The 19,934-nt window shown below is 39.9% G+C and overlaps 2 protein-coding genes across 6 annotated transcripts in view; both read left to right on the forward strand.

Moving 5' to 3' along the window:
* The window catches only part of usp48 (ubiquitin specific peptidase 48), a 42,587-nt gene extending 34,630 nt beyond the window's left edge, over window positions 1-7,957 (forward strand). For 3 of the 4 annotated variants that reach the window (XR_015845752.1, XR_015845750.1, XR_015845751.1), the window contains 7 exons: window positions 1,654-1,760; window positions 1,867-1,974; window positions 2,984-3,166; window positions 3,386-3,511; window positions 3,635-3,683; window positions 6,423-7,263; window positions 7,391-7,957. Coding sequence is in view for 1 of the 4 variants with exons in the window: in XM_088308199.1 (XP_088164325.1) it covers window positions 1,654-1,760; window positions 1,867-1,974; window positions 2,984-3,166; window positions 3,386-3,511; window positions 3,635-3,683; window positions 7,237-7,263; window positions 7,391-7,413 (623 nt within the window). In the remaining 3 variants the exon portion in view is untranslated. The remainder of the gene's footprint in view (window positions 1-1,653; window positions 1,761-1,866; window positions 1,975-2,983; window positions 3,167-3,385; window positions 3,512-3,634; window positions 3,684-6,422; window positions 7,264-7,390) is intronic. The other variant, XM_088308199.1, reaches the window with a different exon arrangement.
* A 416-nt stretch (window positions 7,958-8,373) lies between these two features.
* zbtb40 (zinc finger and BTB domain containing 40) lies at window positions 8,374-17,403 on the forward strand. Of its 2 annotated transcripts, XM_088310079.1 has the most exons (12): window positions 8,374-8,493; window positions 8,905-9,093; window positions 9,315-9,742; window positions 9,925-10,103; window positions 10,428-10,659; window positions 10,748-11,098; window positions 12,498-12,704; window positions 12,874-13,038; window positions 13,903-14,117; window positions 14,247-14,403; window positions 14,597-14,832; window positions 16,359-17,403. In XM_088310079.1, exons 1-12 carry the CDS (start codon window positions 8,471-8,473, stop codon window positions 16,566-16,568), a joined length of 2,592 nt encoding a protein of 863 aa, XP_088166205.1. In that variant the 5' UTR covers window positions 8,374-8,470; the 3' UTR covers window positions 16,569-17,403. The 2 variants fall into 2 exon arrangements, with proteins under 2 accessions (XP_088166205.1, XP_088166206.1); XM_088310080.1 differs by lacking the exon at window positions 8,374-8,493 and having other exon boundaries at window positions 8,944-9,093; window positions 9,373-9,742.
* The last annotated feature ends 2,531 nt before the right edge of the window (window positions 17,404-19,934 follow it).

Consider the following 19,934-nt stretch of genomic DNA (forward strand, 5'->3'; position numbering starts at 1 on the left):
TATTCTTCAAAACTTTCCACATGACCAATTTGTTAACTTTGCTTAATTCTGCAAAAATAATCTACATTTATTTAATTTACCTTGAATCAGTTTTTTTTCTGCAACGGTAATGGAATTTAGTTACAGTATTTTGTATCCTGAATGGATAATATCGATACATGTATTTCGCGACACCCCCCTAACTGTTCCACTCATCACTACTCTGAAAAAGCCTGCCAAAAAAATTCTAGATTGATACAAGCCAGTCAAAGCAGTGTTGGTTGAACTAACCTCATAAAGTCCCGTTTTTCTTGACAAGCGCGCTTGTAATTGAATTTTTAACCATTGTCCGATAACATCCTCCAACGTGAAAGAAGCTTCGGTGCACATAGAGCTAAACCAATCTGAAGCGTTAGTAGCTGAACCAATGAGAAGAGGGAGAAACTCACTCATCACCGGCAGCAGAAAAAGCATATTAATGTGAATCTACAATCTGATTGGCTGAAAGAAGAACCAGCGATTTCAATGCCGTGACTCTCGACAACACCTGGAATCAAGGTTCTGAAGGCATGTGACGAAATACGTACACAACAACACATCGAAGCCTATATCTCATTGGACAAAAAATAAATAAACCCACAAATGACTAGAAACCAAAAGGCAAATACACACTCTATGAAATGAAGACAAAAGACTTTTGGAAATAAATTATTTCCACTTTGTTTAAATTTTAAATGTAGGTCTGTAAGGTTTGGGCCTGCAGTGAAGGCTTTGAAGCTCCTGACAGCATGCTACAGGTTTATCTGTTCCCAGCAGTTAACTGTTGTGCAATCCACGGCACAACAAAGTCAGCGGGAATTGGCTCGAGTTACCTGAAATCCTTATGAGGACAAACCGTTCAGAAAATGGATAATAGATGCTTTTATGGCTGAGGGAAAGATTAAAATTAACTCATTCACTGCCATTGACAGATATGGAAGCCAAAAACTACATTCATTTTACCTGAGTTGGCAGTGAATGACTTCAAAGGGGAAGTCAACATTTCTTTTAGAAGAGCATGTTCTATGCGTCCCGACTAGTATAAACACGGGAACTGATTAATACTGTGTTTGTGGAATATGACTTAAGCAGCAAAAGCCACCCGTTTTTAGCCATTTCATGTGACGGCCATTTTGGCACTTGCTGTCGACTGAAAATGACATCACAGTTGCTCAGGTAACAACTAATCACGGCTCACTTTTCTGAGATTGGTCATGTGACGGTCTCGCAAGTTGAATAGTGATTGGGAATTACCTGATTTTGTCATTTTCAGTCGACAGCAACTAGCAAAATGGCCACACTCTGAGATGAATAAAAAAAATGGTTTGGATTTTGCCACGTAATTCATATTCATATTATTGTGTAGAAAAACGTTTACTTGATGTCCCCTTTAATGGAGAGAGATTCACAAAAAATCTCATGGCAGACCACCAAACAAAAATCACAAAATGAATACTGAAGTAATAATTATCTGATTTCAGTTCATCCACAAAGTGTACTAATTCAGTATGAGTCCTAGGCTCATTTAATTGATCACAAAGAAAACCTTGTAAACATCTGTGCAATTTATTGCTTTTGTTTTCCCATCATGATCATCTTCATGTTTTTCTTGTCTATTTGTGGTAATGTATTCAGATCTCTGCTGGGAGTGCAGAGAAGGGTTCCTTTACCAGCAACAGAAAGACCTCAGAGAGTACACCCAAGCCACAATTTATATCCGCAAAATCATTGAAGACAAAAGGGTATGACAAATCCATACATTTTAATTAAATGATGAGTCAAAGACTATTGCAATTGATGTGCATTCAACTCATTATTTTATTACTTTTGATGTTGCATTTTGAATAGATGATTAAAGAAGCAGTTCCAGAGTTGAATGCCAGCAGCTCCGAGGCAGAGGAGGAGAAGGAAGAGCAACCAAAGGTAGTTGGAGAAAGCGATCCAGACTTCAGCCAGGTAAAAAAAATAAAAATAAAAAGAATTTAGATGTAGCTTAGCTATACTCAACTGTCACAATATAAATTCAGTGCGCATGTCTGTACTGATGAGATCAAAATTAATCTCATATGTCATCTCAAAAGTAGAATTTAGCATGTATGTTTTTAGCCTAAAGCTAAAAATTAGTCTACAAGTGCATATATATATATATATATATATATATATATATATATATATATATATATTAGTGCATGTATATATATATATATATATATATATATATATATATATATATATAAATATATATATATATAAATATTAGTGCTGTCAAGTGATTAATTTTCTTTAACTAATTAATCACAAAAAATTCCATGATTAATCACATTTTTCAACTACAATCTTTTGCGAAGCTTGTATTATATTTATTTGAATAATATCTTGGAATTGATCCAAAATCACCCAATATGAAGTATATTTAATTCAATGACTGTTCTAATAGCTTTCTTTGTTTCTTGAATACGATCAAAATACAATCGAAATATTACAGCCATTTTTCTTCGAAACATTTCTCACAAGCGCCACACTCCAGCAGTTGTTGGTATGCAAGGCCCAGTGGTAACTTGAACATGTTTTGTTCTGAGGCGTGCTAAAGACAGCTAATATGGCACAATATTTGCAAAGTATGCTAATTATTTTTTAAGTAAATCAAACTGAGTTAATTGAGTTAAAATTTTTAACTGAGTTAAAAAATGTTGGATTATTCACCTGAGTTAATGCTTATATATATATATATATATATATGTATATATACATATATATGTATATATATATATATATATATATATATATATATATATGTATATATACATATATATGTATATATGGGGAATCTATAGGTGCTTCAATTTGCAAAAATATTTCACTGGCTGTGTAATCAACAGATGCCGAACCACAAGTATGCACGGGTCCGCTATGGTTGTATGATTTGAATTTATAGTATTCCGTCTTCCTATTGTTATTTTACCAGTCAGAAGATGGTGCAAAGCGGCTTAAACTAAGTGACGACAGCACCCCAGAAGGAGTGGCTTCTCTACCAACCAACACCACTAAACTCAGTGGAATCAGGAGAAGCACTCGGCACCGGAAACTCAGAGGTGAAAAAGCCCTCATTGTGTCAGCAAATCAAACCCTCAAAGAGCTGAAAATTCAGGTAAGGTCACCCAAAATAGTTCCTTTATTTTTTTTAATAAAAAAAATGTAAAAGCATTTGAACAAAAATAATTCATCTGGCTTTCTTGAATCTTGTGGATTGAGGGCTGTTATTTTGGGATAACTATTTTAGAGACTTATACACTTTGTGCTTGATAATTTCTTAACTGCTAGGTAGCAAGCCATCTGTATGTAATTTGCTGTTCTTGCAACTTTTTAGATTATGCATGCCTTCTCTGTGGCGCCGTTTGACCAAAACCTTTCCATTGATGGGAAAGGTTTGACCGACGACTCGGCCACATTGGGAAGTTTGGGTGTCATCCCAGAGAGTATCATCTCTCTAAAGGTAAGCAGCACACAAGTCACTAGGTCACCCTTTTATGTTATTCAATTGCTCTTTGGTTTGTGTTCAATGTGCATTTGTCAGGAAATCACATTAAAAGCATTTCATGCTCCTGTGTTATCTCAGGCTGATGAGCCAATTGCTGATTTTGCAGCCATGGATGACGTCTATCAAGGTGAGTAAAATTATTAATAGAGATTCGTTGGGACTAAAGCTTGAAATCGAGTGTTTCCTGTTAGCTGTAATTACACAACACTGGTAGAGCAAATAGAATGAGGCAATCTGGAACGAGCAAGAAAGACAGTTGTGTATGTGTATGTATGTATGTATGTATATGTACATATATATATATATAAATGTGTATCTATATATATATATATATACACACATATATATATATATATATATATACGTATATATACATATATATTATATATACTGTAATACCTCGCTACTTCGCGGTTCACCTTTCGCGGGTTCAGTGCTTCGCGGGTCTAAAAAAAATATTCAAAAATTAATAATATCAAAAAATATTAAATATATTATCTATAGCCACTACGCCGCCTCCTGCAGCTTCTCCTGCATCATCTGTGTCAAGCTCGCTTGTAGCGAGGTGAAAGAGGAGGACCCAAAATGCACGGAAGCCAGGCAAGGGTAACTTAAAAGGAATTTAATGAGGGAACTTAAGAGGGCAAACCAGGTGCTGGGAGAAAACAAACTGACGTGACAAAGTGCAAAATAACGAAGAGGAACTAAACGTGACTAAACAGAACAAAATGACGAGGAAAACCGGACAGTGACAAATAACTTATGCGCGTGAACGAGAACGATATCAGGACTCTGCAATGACAGTCAGGGAAAGGAAGCAGAGGGAGCAATGTTCCAACGCCAAGCAGTCGGTCCTGAGCGCTTAAGTAGTCCTGGTAATTATGAAGTCAATGTGAAACAGCTGCGTGACTGACGAGGAACCGGTGTGTGGCTGGTGGGCGCGTCTCTCCAGCCATGATGACACGGGACGGGAACGAGCGCTGGAGGAAACGCCCCCACTCGGCTGGGACAACAAAACAAAGACATGGCATGACACGGGTCATGACAGTCTGCGGCGTCATCCGAGGAGCAGTAAAGCTCTTCATGCCCCTGTGCAGTCATTTATCGTTATTATCATCGTACTGCACAGGTCTTTTCATCAACTACGCTTAGAAGAACTTATTGTAAGAGGTCAGTTAAATACATGCTTTTGTTAAGCTCGCGGGTAGGCGAGGTAGCGGGGAGGACCCAAAGATGCGGGGAAGCCAAGGCACGGGTAACTTGAAGGGAGTTTAATTAACGACAAAACAGGAAGGCAAACGAGGGAACTGGACAAACACAAACGTGGCGGGGTGCGAAAATAACAGAAGGTGAACAGAACGTGACTAGACCGAAAAGTGACGGGGAGCAAGGACAGTGACAAGTTACAAATGAACATGAACGTGAACGAGAACGGGATGAACGAGCAATCGGGGCAAACGCGTATAGAGGGTGTAGCGGGAGCAATGCACCGACACCAAGCAGTAGGCACGGGGTGTTTAAATAGTCCGGTAATTAACAGTACAAATGAGAGTCAGCTGGGAGGCTAACGGGGAACTGGTGTGTGCGTCTCATCAGCCGGGCGAGACAGGGCGGGAACGAGCGCTGGCGGAAAACACCCCCACTCAGTTGAGAAAACAACAACACGAAAGCATGGCATGGGACGTGACAATAATACTAATCAACAACCCTGACATGACCGACACGGGTCATGACAGTTTTATTGTTTGTTTAACACGAATCTCTCTCTCTACACCCATTTTCTATATGGTATGGTACAATTTTATTCATGTATAGGTATTACTGTAATCTTAAACCCCCAGAAATAGAAATTATAAATGTTAATTTGTTGCGCAAAAAAACGGACTAATTGTGTTAGCTAATTGTAGTGTTTGCTTGTTTTTGAAAGCTGATAACGATAATTGCGGCGGCACGGTGGCCGACTGGTTAGCACGATGGCCTCACAGTGAGAGACAGCATTGGGCGTGGGTTCGATCCCGGCTCCGGCCATCCTGTGTGGACTTTGCATGTTCTCCCCGTGCTTGCGTGGGTTTCCTCCGGGTACTCCGGTTTCCTCCCACATTCCAAAAAAAAATGCATGGCAGGCCGATAGAACACTCTAAATTGCCCCTAGGTATGAGTGTGAGTGCGGATGGTTGTTCGTCTCTGTGTGCCCTGCAATTGGCTGGCAACCAGTTCAGGGTGTCCCCCGCCTACTGCCCGAAGATAGCTGGGATAGGCTCCAGCACCCCCCGCGACCCTAGTGAGGAGAAGTGGTACAGATGATGGATGGATGGATAACGATAATTGGTTGTTCGAAAGTAAATTGTTCAGTAGAACAGTGTTGTAGACCCTCAATTGTTATTGTAAACGGACAACATATTTTACAGGGTTTTTTTGTTATAACATGAATGTCACTTTCTCTCTCTCTACCCGTATATATATATGTATATGTATATATATATTATTTATTTATTTTATTATTTTTTTAAGCATTTTTGAAGGTGCGCCGCTACTTCGCGGAGTTTCAGTTTTCGCGGGTGGTCTCGGTCCCCATTAACCGCGATAACCGGGGTATTACAGTATATATATATATATATATACATGTATATATATATATATATACATATATATATACATGTGTATATATATATACATATATATATATGTATATATATAAATAAATATATATGCATATGTATATATACATATATATATGTGTACACATATATGTATATATATATCTAGCAAATTTATTCTTCTTTTAAATCAATTCCTAGTTGTTATTTTTATGTTTTTCAATTTAAATCAATATATATTGATTTTTGATGAATCTTAAAATCCCTAGCAAAAGGCTCAAGATTCGTCTACAGCACCATCAAAAGCCTGAGCAGTCTTTCTTTTTGTCAAATCAAAAAGAACGTCGACGACGCGCCTTTTGACAGTTTACAAAGGCTAATGTGTGTGTTAACACTGGTCGCTCAACAATGGATTCACAAGATTTTGTACATGTTAAAAATTGCATAGCATCAAGAAAATTGGTTTGCGATCAGGAAAACTATCTGCGAACATGTGATGTTTTACGAGGCCTGGCTAAACTCAAAATTCGCTACCCTTGCAAACCTTCGCTGCTCAGGGAGATACGGCCTAAACAACGTATACTGCAGATTCATTGTTTGCCTTTTGGGTGTTGATGGAGACGTATAGAGAAGATCAGGAGGAGCTGCCTTGTCTTTATGGATCAAGAGAAAACCTATGATAATGACCCAGAGAGGAACTGTGTTACTGCATGAGGAAGTATGGAGTGGCAGGTACGTACACCATGTTAGAATAGTACAGGACTTGTAAGAGAGCTGTAGAACATTGAGGAGTGCTGTGGCTGTGGAAGAGTGGTTTCGGGTGCTTGATTGTCCACATTGATGGGGAAACTACAATACAAATACAGTGGAGGTTGACAGGGACGAGGCCTTTCCATGAGCAGCGAAAATCTGCATAAAATTGCCCCCCCTTATAATTGCATTGAAAACAGAAAAATGAAAAAAAATGTATGCCAATCCTGGAAACCTTCTGACATACCTGCTCTAGTAAAGTTAAGTCTATTCGTGAATTACAGCGGTAATGTAAGTTTATCTAACACTTGCTTACCACCACTTCATTTATAGTGGGAATGCCAGAAGAGGGGTTTAAAGGTAAGCATTTTTTACACCATCTCTGAATATTACCTTATTTAATGTCAATGCATCTGCACTGACAATTTAAATGTTTCAAAACATGAATTAATACATTGTTGTTGTTGTTTTATGTTTTGCTTTTTAGGCACTGGGCTTCTTGGACATTGAAGACAATCTATGGGGTAGCCATGTTTGACTTGGACAAGCAATGCTTGACCTTATCGAGTGTGTGTATAAATAAGTGCTTTATTTTTTCATTAGCCGTTATTGAATGGTGGCAATGACTTATGTTGAAAGCCTGCCATTTTTTTCCTGTTTAAGGCAAGTTCTCAACCATTGTCTCTGGACCTTTGTTGCACTTCTGCTTCAATGCAGATTAATACAATTTAGTTGATATGTTCCTTCCGTTTAGTTCTGCAGTTTTTGTCTTTTGGCATTTTAAATTATGGAAGAAAGTACAGTGTTCTGTTAATGTCAAAACTTGTTTAACTTGTATTCTCACTTGAGCTTATCCAGGTGTGTTATGTGAATGCACATGTAAAAATTCTTGTTACCTCACCATATGTAAAGAAGTTATTTCCTCCAGAAATGTTAGCAACGCAAACATTATTGGTTGATCATTGGATCCGAATGCAAGCAGTGATGTGTACTGTTATTTTCACTGTTATTTCTTATTGACAATAAAGTTATTTTTCAAATCGTTCTACTCATACAGGTCTGACTCAAGTTTATTCAGTTTTTTTCAAAGTATAAATATTTTACCAGTGGGACAAGAGCGTGTGTGCGTGGGTGTGTGTGTGTATATATATATTTACACTTTATCTTTTCTCAGTTGATGTTCATATAAGTTTACGACTGCAAAATTGCAAAATGTGTGCTATCATTACAAATCATTGAGGAAATAAGTTCTAAAATTTTCTTTCCCATAAAATGAAGCCCTGTCGTAAAGCGTATAGTACTACCCAATGTGCTGGCATCCTCACTTTTCGGGTTTTCTTGCTGTCCCCACATGGATACATTGACAATTTTGCCCCTTGCATTTTTGCATCGCTGTCGGCACACTGTTCAAAAGAGGCGTGTCCATATAGAGCCATTCGTATGCGGGGTGTTTTTCCCATACCGGAAATGTCGTCATTTAGGTTACTCCGGTTGACGCCATGTTCAAAAACAGCGAAGCTTTATTGCGCTGTCTGGATATGTCAAGCATCGATGTTTAAATAAAGAAATGGATCGTTTGAATAAGGCAAGGTAAAGACAACCATTGAATGAGAGCATCTTTTGTGGTGCCTGTGATCATTTCTGCCACCGTTTAATCGGTCGTCTCACCCACGGCCTACTTTGTTGGCCTTTTTAGCTTCCTTAGCTATAGCTAGTTTGCGCTTAATCTGGGTAAACTGGAAAACGTTCTCTGGTAGATTTGGCCCAGTGTACTAATATCAAGGCGTGGTTATATTTATACATTTAAGTTCTTTTCACATGTATAAGATTTGGGGTTTTGCAACAGTTTTTCACTTCATTACAGGGACCACTAATTCTAGATTTAGATAGCTACTGCTCTGATGCGTAAATAACACACATGCCCTGCTTTGTATTCATATTGTGGAATTAAAATGAAACTTCAACCTTTTAACCAGTTAATAGAATGTTCTCTATATCAAGGGTAGAGGAAACTTCCTCTGTGGAGCAGATAAACAAAATGATTGAGCTCCCAAACTACAGCAGCCAGTTGATGCAGCAACTGTGGGCCCTAAGAAAGGAGGGCCAGTTTTGTGACTGCACTGTGCTGGTGGGAGACAACCCTCACCGTGCACATAAACTGGTGCTGGCAGCTTCCAGCATGCTTTTCAGGTACTCTATTTGTTTTACCCAGAAGCAATTATTAGCTCCTATTAAAATAACCCATTGACAAATAGGATGCATTTCCATTCATATCTGAAGCTCTTATGCAGTGCATTTAAAGTTACAGCTTTGTTTTTGTTTTATTTTGTTTGTTTTTTCACCTAAGGTAGCCAGAATTAGAACAAAAAAAAGTGGTTCTGACTGAAAAGAAACTGTCCGTATCCCTTTAGGTCGCTGCTGAATTTTTCTGATACTGTCTCCATCGACACCACTTTGGTTTCCTCGCAGGAGTTCGGCTGTTTACTGGACATGGTCTATACAGGCAAGCTACCTTTGGGAAAACATAACGTCAGCCGAATCATCGCTGCTGCAGACAACCTGCAGATGTTTGATGTAGCCGTGAGCTTTAAAAATGTCCTCACCAACATTATCAAGCAGCAGCCCCTAGGCTCCCCCCCTTCTACACAGAGCCCAACCCACAGCCCCGTCAACAAACTCTCGAGCCCAAACCCTGAAGTTTCAGTTGCTTCACCAAGGAAGGACGAATCAGCTGAAGCTGGGATCCAGGTGAAGGAAAAGTCAGAGGCAAATAGATGTGAAGATGCAAGTGATACTACAACGGAGCCTTTATGTAAAAGAGTCTGTCCAGAGTCTTTAGGTCAGTTTAATATATGTAGAATAATGTTTTTGTGTTGTTTTTTTAACCTATTGTATTCAAGATATAATAAATACGCAGTGTTGAAGGACATGCCTAAATTATGCACAACGGTCAAAACAAAAAGGAAATTATTGTAAATATTGTTTATGTTTAACATTCCATGTTTTTATGTCTGTGCTTAGGGACCAAAGAAAGTGAAGCCACAGAAAATGTAGTAGAAGAAGATACAACAGCCACCAAAACTACACCTCGGTGGTCGGAGCTCTCTTCTCAGATGACAGAGCAACTTGCCAGTGTGCCAGATGTTGTTCAGCTCTTGAGCCAATCCGCTCATAGCTGTCTGGACGAACAGGACAAACAGGTATACATCCTCAGTTAGATCACACAGGAGCACTCCTTACGCAAAGGGGTACATTATGGAGTCAAACTTGTTAGTACCACCTCTGTATTCATGAGCTCCAGTGTGAACCAAATAAGGGCTGATTATGTGTTTAATGAGTGGGAGGCTTTATGGCTATTAATGTTTAAGTGTCTCTATTGTGAAATTTTGGCCATGGTGGGTAGGTCTTACATGATCTGATCCATACTGTATAACAAAGTGATAGAAATTGCTACAAAAATTGACGCCTCACACAAAACAGTGAAAACAGACAATTTTTTTTAATGAGATTTTTTTTTCTGTCAGTTAGTGAGCAAGTGCTGTCAAGAGGCTGACCCACACTCAGTAATGACTAAACTGTCGGGCGAAGTGGAGAAGGGACTTGTTAGTGAGCAAGCTGTCCTGAAGCTGCTCCGCACTGTCCAACAGGGATCTCCCTCCATTTTCCCTGCGTCGTTGCTTTCGCAGCTGGAGAAGTTGGAGAATATGCAGGAGCCCGATGGACAACAGACTGGAAGTAAAGCAGCAGAAATATTGTGTGAGCAGACACACCAGTGAAGCAAAATGAAAAAAAAAAAAAGATGCCGCATTGGCGATGTTGCTGATTAGTTGTCTTAACTTCACAGCCGACTCAGAAGTAGAGAACAGCAGCAGCAGCAAAAGTGGAATAACGATGGAGCAAGGCAACATAGAAGAGCCTGAGGTGCAAGAGAAAGATGAATACTCTTCATCGTCAAAGTCTTACTGCTGTCGCTGGTGTAAGAAGAGTTTTGCCTACAAGTGCCGAGTTGTGGCCCATATGAAGCGCTGCTCCATGTCCAAGGATTGTCAGCTGCAGTGTCCCAAATGCCCCGTGAAGCTGGCCAACAAGCGGGCTTTACAACGTCATTTGACTGAGGCTCACCCAGGTAAAGCAGGAAACCTCAAGAAGAAGGTAGCCTGTGACCTCTGTGGGCGGACCTTTGCACATCCATCAGGTTTGTGTCTGCTAATCCACCAAGATATTAGCATGTAAGAAAACAGTTGTTTTTTTTTGCACTGCACTATGCACATCTCCATTACAGTTAATTGCATTCGAGACGTAAACAAAAGAAACAATAGAACAACTGGCAGCATCAGAATGATGTTACACATCTTAAATCTGAGAGAGAGAAAACAGAATGTCAGGTTAACGCCCAAGTGAGTTTGCAACACTGTCAATGGAGTAAACTTCTGCTATTCACTCAGGACAGTGACTGAGCCTCGTCACGAATACTGAAAAATGACCAATAATTGGTGCCTCCCAAAATGTTTTCAATTTCCTTGTTGAAACCCTAAACATTCCACAAAAATTGATCCCAAAGCACTTCATTTCAAACTCATCTTACATTACCCTTAAAAAAAGATTTGATTGTGCAACTGTACATACACAGGTGGAAAAGACTCTCCTTAAATTCCACTCGCAACCCAGGCTAAACTTTACTCCTCCCTTAGATAGAAAAATTTTCTTTTCTCACACACTTCAGATTCTCATTTTTGCTTTGGAACTTTTCTACTTTCATCTTTTGTATTTCTCCGGCAAGGTCTATAAGCCAGAGACATATGTCAGCCTTACTTGGCTGCCGCGTGATGTCAGTTAAGAGAAGTTGAATCAAATTCATTTGACATAGTGCTGTCCTTTCCTATGATTTAAAGGAAGCACTTTTTCACTTCTTGTTGGCACTTATTGATAATCTTTTTCAAGAAAAGGTTATGGAAAGGTGGTTTCACGGTTAGATTTGACTTTCCCTCACTTCAACATACATCCTTGACACCAATTCCTACTTTGCATTTAGTTAGGGCTTTGGTCCCATCTTGTTAGGGTTTCTCTGTTTTAGTATCATCCATCTATTAACTGAACCGCTTCTCCTCATGAGGGTCACGAGCATGCTGCAACATTTCCCAGCTGTCTTCGGGTAGTAAGCGGGGGACAACCTGGACTGGTTGCCAGCCATTCGCAGGGCACTCAGACAGACAACCACTCGCACCCACCCTCAAACCTAAGGTCAATTTAGAGTGTCCCATTAATGTACCATGCATGTCTGTGGAACGTGGGAGGAAACCGGAGAAACCGGAGAAAACCCATGCAAATACTGGGAGAACATGCAAACTCCACATGGATAGGCCAGAACCAGAATCGAACCCTGCACCTCAGTTCTGTGACGCCATTGTGCTAACCAGTCGCCCGCCGTGCCACCCTGTTTTAGTGTCATGTATTTTTATTTTTTTTTTGCTTGTGGTTTATAACAAGGCAGGAGTTGTAGTCAATGCAAGGCAATTGGTTAGGAAGAAAACATTTATTTATTTTTTAATATCATGCTGGTCTCTCTCTGCTCCTTGGATATAAATACTGTTCAGGTATGATTTACCACAAGCGGACGGAGCATTTTGAGGAGAAGCCGTATGCCTGTGAGACATGTGGCGCCAAGTTTGCTGCCACCTCTTCTTTGAAGAATCATATGCGGCTACACACGGGAGAGAAACCCTACCCATGCAAACACTGCGACATGAGTTTTCGAGTGGCTGCCGCACTGGCCTACCACACCAAGAAGAAACATGCTGAGGGTGAGGCCAGAACACGTGCCGTGGCACTATTCATCATGGCATGTTCACATCATGACTGCTGGTTGCATTCAGCGCAGTGATGGGTTCATTGCAGAAGTCAAATTTTGGGATGTACAGTAAATTCATTACTATTTGAGTGACTTCAGCTGTCATTGGTGTGTTGTTTTAGGCAAAATGTACGAATGTCAGTATTGCAAGGCTGTCTTCGCCCAGTCGATTGAGCTGACGCGGCACGTGCGGACGCACACGGGAGACAAGCCCTACGTATGTCGGGAATGTGGAAAAGGTCACAGCCAGGCCAGTGGGCTGACTGTCCACCTGCAAACCTTCCACAGTAAGAACACATAAAACAGGCATGAAATGTGGCTGTCTATTTTGTCATGGCGTTCTGCTCTTCAACTGAAAATGTGCACAACAAGCTTATGTGTTTGGGTATGATGTGAGACTTTCCTGCAATTCGGTTGGGTCGGGGCAACATTATGAAGCTAATGTGATGCAATCACACAGGATTGTTGTTCTTTGTTGATTGAAACTGTCAAGAAGCTATTTATTGAAGAAAACCTTTTATTGCGGTTGTAGTTTGCGGTGTTCACAGTTTATGAGTTGTTGTCACACATGCTTTAGAGCAAGGGTGTCAAACTCATTTTTGTGGACGGGCCACATTGTAGTTGTGGTTTCCCTCAGAGGGCCGTTATGACTGTAAACCCATATAAATGTATGGTCACTTTATGTTATCACTTGCACTCAACAAATTGATTGGAAAGCCAGTTTTAAAATCAGAAGCTAGTAAGTAAATGTTCAACAAATTTTCAATTTATTTTAAAAGGGGAGGATTGGTAACAAATAAATGGCAATATCTCATATCTCAATGTTGTTAAAAGTGAAGAAAATATGCTAGAAACGGGAAGTTGATGCAGATGATTTGCCCTTTGCGGGCCACATAAAATGAGGTTGCGGGCCACCTGTGCTTTAGAGGTAGTTTTCATTTCCAGAGTTATCGATGGAATAATTGATAGTATCATCAATTCCCAAAGGATTTGTTTGTGATAGCCTTAATTTAAAAAATACGAACCTCTTGTTTGGGAAGCGACCACTCTACCACTGAGCCACGCCGCTGCCCTTGTCCTGAACCAAGTCCTGATATTATGAACTTTCCAGGGTGCACAAAGAGTGTTTTCTTTCTCGTGCCTCCTGTCAGACATGTCGCAGCCCCTCAACTGTCAGAAGTGTTGCCTGAGCTTCCAGACCTTAGAGGAGCATCAGAAGCACATAGAGGAACTCCACGTAAAGCTGTTGCACAAGTGTCACACGTGCCGCAAAGTTTTCACCAGCGCTGCATTGCTGGAGAAACACAAGTCCATCCACACTGGAGTCAAGCCGTATGTCTGCAACCTGTGCAATAAATCTTACCAGGTAGGGTGCGCTTCTTGTTGTTGAACCTCACACAGTCAAGGAGGCTGCATGTGTGGGTGGTCCAATTGTTTCATGACCTGTGGGACTTGGTGATGACGTATGGTAACTGCTCCTTCTGTGTGGCCACAGCAATTGTCGGGCCTGTGGTACCATAACAGGACCAACCACCCGGAAGTATTTGCTAACCAAACGCAGCAACTGAAGACCCTGGTTCAGTGTGACATCTGCTTCAGATTCTTCCCCTGTGCCTCCAGCCTGGCCAAACACAAAGAAGATGAACATGAAGGTGACAAATATAATCATCAAGAAAACTTGTCAACTTCCATTGTGTTAATTAATCCTTAATCTATTCCTTGGAGACAGTTGCTTTCTTTGTTTCCTTGAAAAACAGCTCATATATTTTGTATTTATTCACCGGTTTGTTTACTTTTGGCTGTGTCTTTCTTTTTTTCTTTGTTCCCTGCCTCCCTTCTTGTCAGATTCTACACCAACCACCATGCATTGCGCGCACTGTCAAGTCGTGTTCGGTAGCTCGGCGGAGTTGCAGGAGCACATCTGCAGCCAGGTCGCAACGAGCAGCAACCATTTCACCTGCCCCATCTGCTCCTTGGTCAGCACCTCCCAGACAGAACTACAGGAGCACCTCCTCTCCTGCCACATGGAAGCCCAGCCGGCACAGAAGGAGGATGGTGCGGAGGCCTCCGGCACACACACTGTAAGAGCTCACTCGGATAGCACGCAATTATGTTTTAGTTTTGAAAACTCAGCCATTAACTGAAACATTCGTGACAAATAGTAGTCTACATGCTCGTGGAAAACATTCAAGTAATTACAATAAGTGTGTCATATGGGGCTGTAAAGATTGAACGAAAATCAATTTAATATCAATATAAACTGTGCAAAGTATGCATCGATATAAAAAATAAAATGGAATTTGCAATGCCATGTTAATCGGAGCCGCTCTCTCATGTCTATGTTGGAAACATACGGCATACGCATATTTTCTTAATATGAAATGCATAAACCCCCCTATCATAGCAGCACAGCGGTGATAAACGAGCACCTTAAAAAGGAAACGCGTAGCGGCTGATGCGCGATTGAATTTATGACAGGGACTGTCGTGTCTGAAAGCTAGCTGGAGTTAGCACGCCCAGGCAACCATGTGGAACACCGCACGTGATGTCTCGTTGTGGTACGCTAACATATTGTAGCGTCAACTGTGGATTGTTAGTCAGCAAACTCGCGTGTATTAAAAACCAAAACACAGTTTCTATATACCCGTCATTGATTATGGCTGGATGAATTGAAACAGCAAGAGCACATATGCTAAGTTATGTTTATGAACTCGGAAATCTCACCACCCAAGTACAACATCACGCATTTGCCACAAGCCAACAACGGCAACCCCCACAATAAAATCTGAACTACTGAGGACGTTAGAATGTACTGATTTATGTGTGCTAAAAAAATTTGGGAAAAATGGCTGATGCGTGTTGATGTGGTAACAGTTGTGGTTTGCTGACCAATGTTATTTCCGAGTTGTATGGTTTGCATCATGCACGAGAGTCTACCATGCATTAATAGAAAGAAAGAAAGAAAAAGAACAGAGCTAGAAAAAAAACACCTGTTCCTTATCAAATGCCTTCATTCATATTTATTAACCAATATATTAGTGTATTACAATTTTGAACAATGAACATGTACAGTTCATATGAGTATTTATACTTTTGGACATGAAACGTGAAAATTGCAAAAGAATATCACAAAACATAGACTATAAAGTCCTTTGCGCCCTTCTTGGATAGAAAAGTAGAAAGTAAGTAGAAAATTTGCCCAACGTATAAATATTTGGCTGAACGATTTCAATGGATGCTTGGAATCAGTTAAATGTTCTCCCCGTTGACAGCAGAGCTGTTAAATAAATCTGAGGCAAAAAAATCAAATCTAATAAATTCTATTCAACCAATACAATGGTGGCTTCAATTGATGTTTTTACCATTTATTTACACATCTCACAGCACTTCAGGAAATCACTGCATCCAATATCACCATTGTCTCACACATGTAGCATTTGTATGCGTTTGTTGAATACAAACTACTTTTTAAATATCCAGAAATGTTCATGGTGTTCACGTCACCACAGAATGAATCCTACATGAGCTGTTTGGGGAACATGCAAAAAAAGGGTGTGGGGTGGTAAAAAAAAAAAGCCTCAAGCCTGTCCTTTTGTTCCCCAATCAGGTGATCACCGTGCATCAAGCTGAGGGTGAGGCAGTGCAGGCGGCCGACTCTGAGGAGCAGTCGCAGCCGTCTGGTAGCCAGCAAGTGTTTGTGGCTCTGGCAGGAGAAGGGGAAGGCGAGCCCCCTGCTGAGGTGGTGGAGGTCAACATGTATGATCTGCTAAACAATTCCGTGACATTTATCTGTGAAACCAAACCATCTGAATTTTAGCTGCTTCCACAACAAAACTCACCACGCTTTGAGCAGTATAGGTTGCCCGTTTTGTCTCAGCTCAGTGTTTTTCTGAAAAAAAACTGTCAACAAAGCCAACTAAATGTAATAGCTTAAATTTGTACCATCTTTTGCGGCGACCCATTTAGTCTACCTCATGACAATTAAATGGCCCCGCTAATTAATAGCACTACGGCCTCATCTTGTCAAATTTAAAAACAGATACAAAAGTCTTTAGATTATGACAGTGGTTTTATTCTTTTACTTTGACCAATACAGATTTTAAATAAAGCAATCAACACCTGTTTGAATTGCAGAACTTTAACTTTGGTTGCATTTCCATTAGTCATGTTTTGCATGCTACCCTTTTTAGTGGCTCATAAGTATTTGGACAAAGCGATATTATAAATATGAGGATCATTTTATCTTAGGATACAATTGTTGATATTGTTGGGATCCCTAAACTGTTAATCAAGCTCCAGGTCCACCCTTGCCTCAGCTTGTGTTGCGATTCATAGCAGAAGCTGAGGTCGGCAGCTGCCAAATGTCAACTGGATACGTGGCCCTGTCACCATTAATACTGAGTGTGCTTTGTGCTACTTAGAATTTTCTGTTTTATTACCACATGACAAAGTGCCAGATGTCATGAATAAATGTCGATAAGGGAACTCAATGTTAGCTTTATTTGGTTGACACATTCTTGTTGGTGCTTGTGTATTTATTTTGGACAGTGGCCCGCCTCTTCTCAGCAGGCCACTGTTTTTGAGTTTGTGTATCAGCACATGCACGCGTATCGGATGTACCACACTTGAGGTGTAAAGTGGTTTCAAACATGCTTTTTAGCCTTGTGGAGTAAGAATTATTGCTGATGATGGCTTAAAATCAGAAGGTTCTTCAGGATTAAAAAAAAGTTGCACGTACACAATCGGTTTAAAACTTTGAAAAAAAATCTAATTGTTTTGAATAGAAATAAGTCACTGTTTTAAATACGTTATATATGGATTGGGAACATTCCTGCCTTACCTCCAAATCAAACTGTATGTAGGATATTTGGCAAAGAAGTCTTAGTCAGCTTCTTATTATAAGTTGAGTACAGCGCTGGACAAGAAATGGAGTTGCGATATGGCCCTAATTCATATCAATTGCGTCTCTTCTCTCTGTAATGGTATCTAACATGGTAAAACATGAAAAGTAGAAATAGTTTTTATCCGTCATGATTTAGTAGATGAATCAAGTCTATAAATAGGTTGATTACGTATACTAGAGAAGGTAAACTCACGTAAAAAAGAAATATTAGGATAACGTTTGCTTAAATCTCAAGTTAGAATTTGATGTATTGCAACATAGTGCACACAACAAAATACTGCAGATATTTCGAATTAAAACTGGCTTTCAGTTTAGTTTTCTAAAATTGATTCAAATTATTGTACTCATGGATTAATTAGCCTTAACTGGTTTTAGCTTTCAACCACAATAAGGAAAGCATCCATCCATTCTCTTCCGCTTATCCAAGGTTGGGTTGCAGGGGCAGCATCTTAAGCAGGGAAGCCCAGAATTCTCTCTCCCTAGCCTCGTCATCGAGTTCCTCCTGGGGCATCCCGAGGGGTTCCCAAGCCAGCAGGGAGACAGTTTCTCCAGCAAGTCCTGGGTTGTCCTCAGGGTCTCCTCCCAGTGGGACACGCCCGGAACACCTCAGCAGGGAGACGTCTAGGTGGCATCCTGACAAGATGCCCGAGCCACCTCATCTGGCTCCTCTCAATGTGGAGGAACAGCGGCCCGACTCTGAGCCCCTCCCCGGATGACCGAGCCTCTCACCTCATCTCAAAGAGAGAGCCCCCGACTAGTGATGGGAAAATGAAGCTTCAGATTTGCTTCATGAATCACTTTTTTAACTCCTCTAGATGGCACTCTTTGTTCTCTATTGGGTTGAAAGTACACTCACTTGCCATTTCTTTAACCTCTGTATTTAAGACAACAGTGCCATCTAGAGGAGTCGAAGCAAATTTGGAGCTTCTTTTTCCATCATCACCCTCGTAAGGAGCAAGGTATTGGGGCGGGATGGATGCCTATGGTGAGTGACAAATTATGATCAGATCAGTTGTGAGAGGTAAAGTATTAATTTCCTTCTGAGATGTGACTTCGACCTACTCCCTATCAAATTGTCCGCCATCCATCATCATGTTTAACGCTACTGGAGAATCATAATTTCACACCCCATCACAGAATCGTAGACGCATTTTGTTGAGAAATAAATCATTGGTCGTTTTATCGAAATTGGGTAGAGAGAGGAATTTGGTCAGTGTTGCATCTCTTTGATAACTCTACCCTTTGAGATTTTCCGTTCTAAATATAACCGAAATTCGAAAAGGTAATACAATAATCTTATCGAAGCAATCCCGCAATCAGTTGCTGTGATGTCTTATTTGTTTCAAAGTAATGTGAACCCATCACTTTCTTCGTTTTGGGTGAATGGTCACAATATCACAAATCCTAAACTCAATGTCACAATCCGACAAACCTTTGTCAAAGTACGGTATCCAATCTCCTCAATCAGAAATTTAATTCCTGCAATTTTTCTCTCAATAAATCAGAAGTTTGCGATTTAATTCTTTGACTTTCCCATTGTCCCTAAATCTTTTGGGGAGATGTGTTCGACTGGTTGTTCCCTAAATTGCCAAATGTTACTATTCTGTCAAAACAATGTTTTGTTTGGTGTTTCAGTAAAAGGTGTTATCCAATAACCTCATTAACACGCTTATCGTTCTATTTTTTATACATAAACATAGATACATCAAATCCAAACCTAATTTCTGTTTGTTTTTCATCACTTATTTCATTACTTTTCATCCTTGAAATGTATGGTGAAGAAAAATACATCGTTTGGTAAAAATGTATTTATTGGGTCTTATGTTAACTGTACTATGCCAATATATTTTGTACATTCTAAATTTAATTAAAAAAAAAAAACTGTCCGCTGACGAATCTAAACGTTTGATCTCAAATGTTTCATAAACCGGAATTTTGACCGTTACCCGAATATTGACTACATGTAAATGTAGTCATTGTGGTATTTAAAAAAAAAGTGAAAAAAAGAGACATTATCGTGGAGTTCTTTAAATGCGTCTGATTTTTTCATTTGAGTTCATAAGATTTTAATTACATTCTCCGTCATACCTGCAGTATTCAATTTTGTTGCATTTCAAAGCTTTATCCACACACAGTATACAACAAGCCTCCCCTCTTTATTAACTTTTGTAAAATGTATCCAAGTTTTCTTTGATTTTAAGGTATTTTTATCAAGACTTCTGCTACAAAATTTATGATAGTGCATTTCCATAATTGTCAGTTCAGGGTTCAAGCATTTGA

The sequence above is a fragment of the Idiotropiscis lumnitzeri genome, chromosome 11, assembly GCF_059441095.1.
Source record: "Idiotropiscis lumnitzeri isolate Australia: NSW breed Sydney's pygmy pipehorse chromosome 11, RoL_Ilum_1.0, whole genome shotgun sequence".
NCBI lineage: Eukaryota > Metazoa > Chordata > Actinopteri > Syngnathiformes > Syngnathidae > Idiotropiscis > Idiotropiscis lumnitzeri.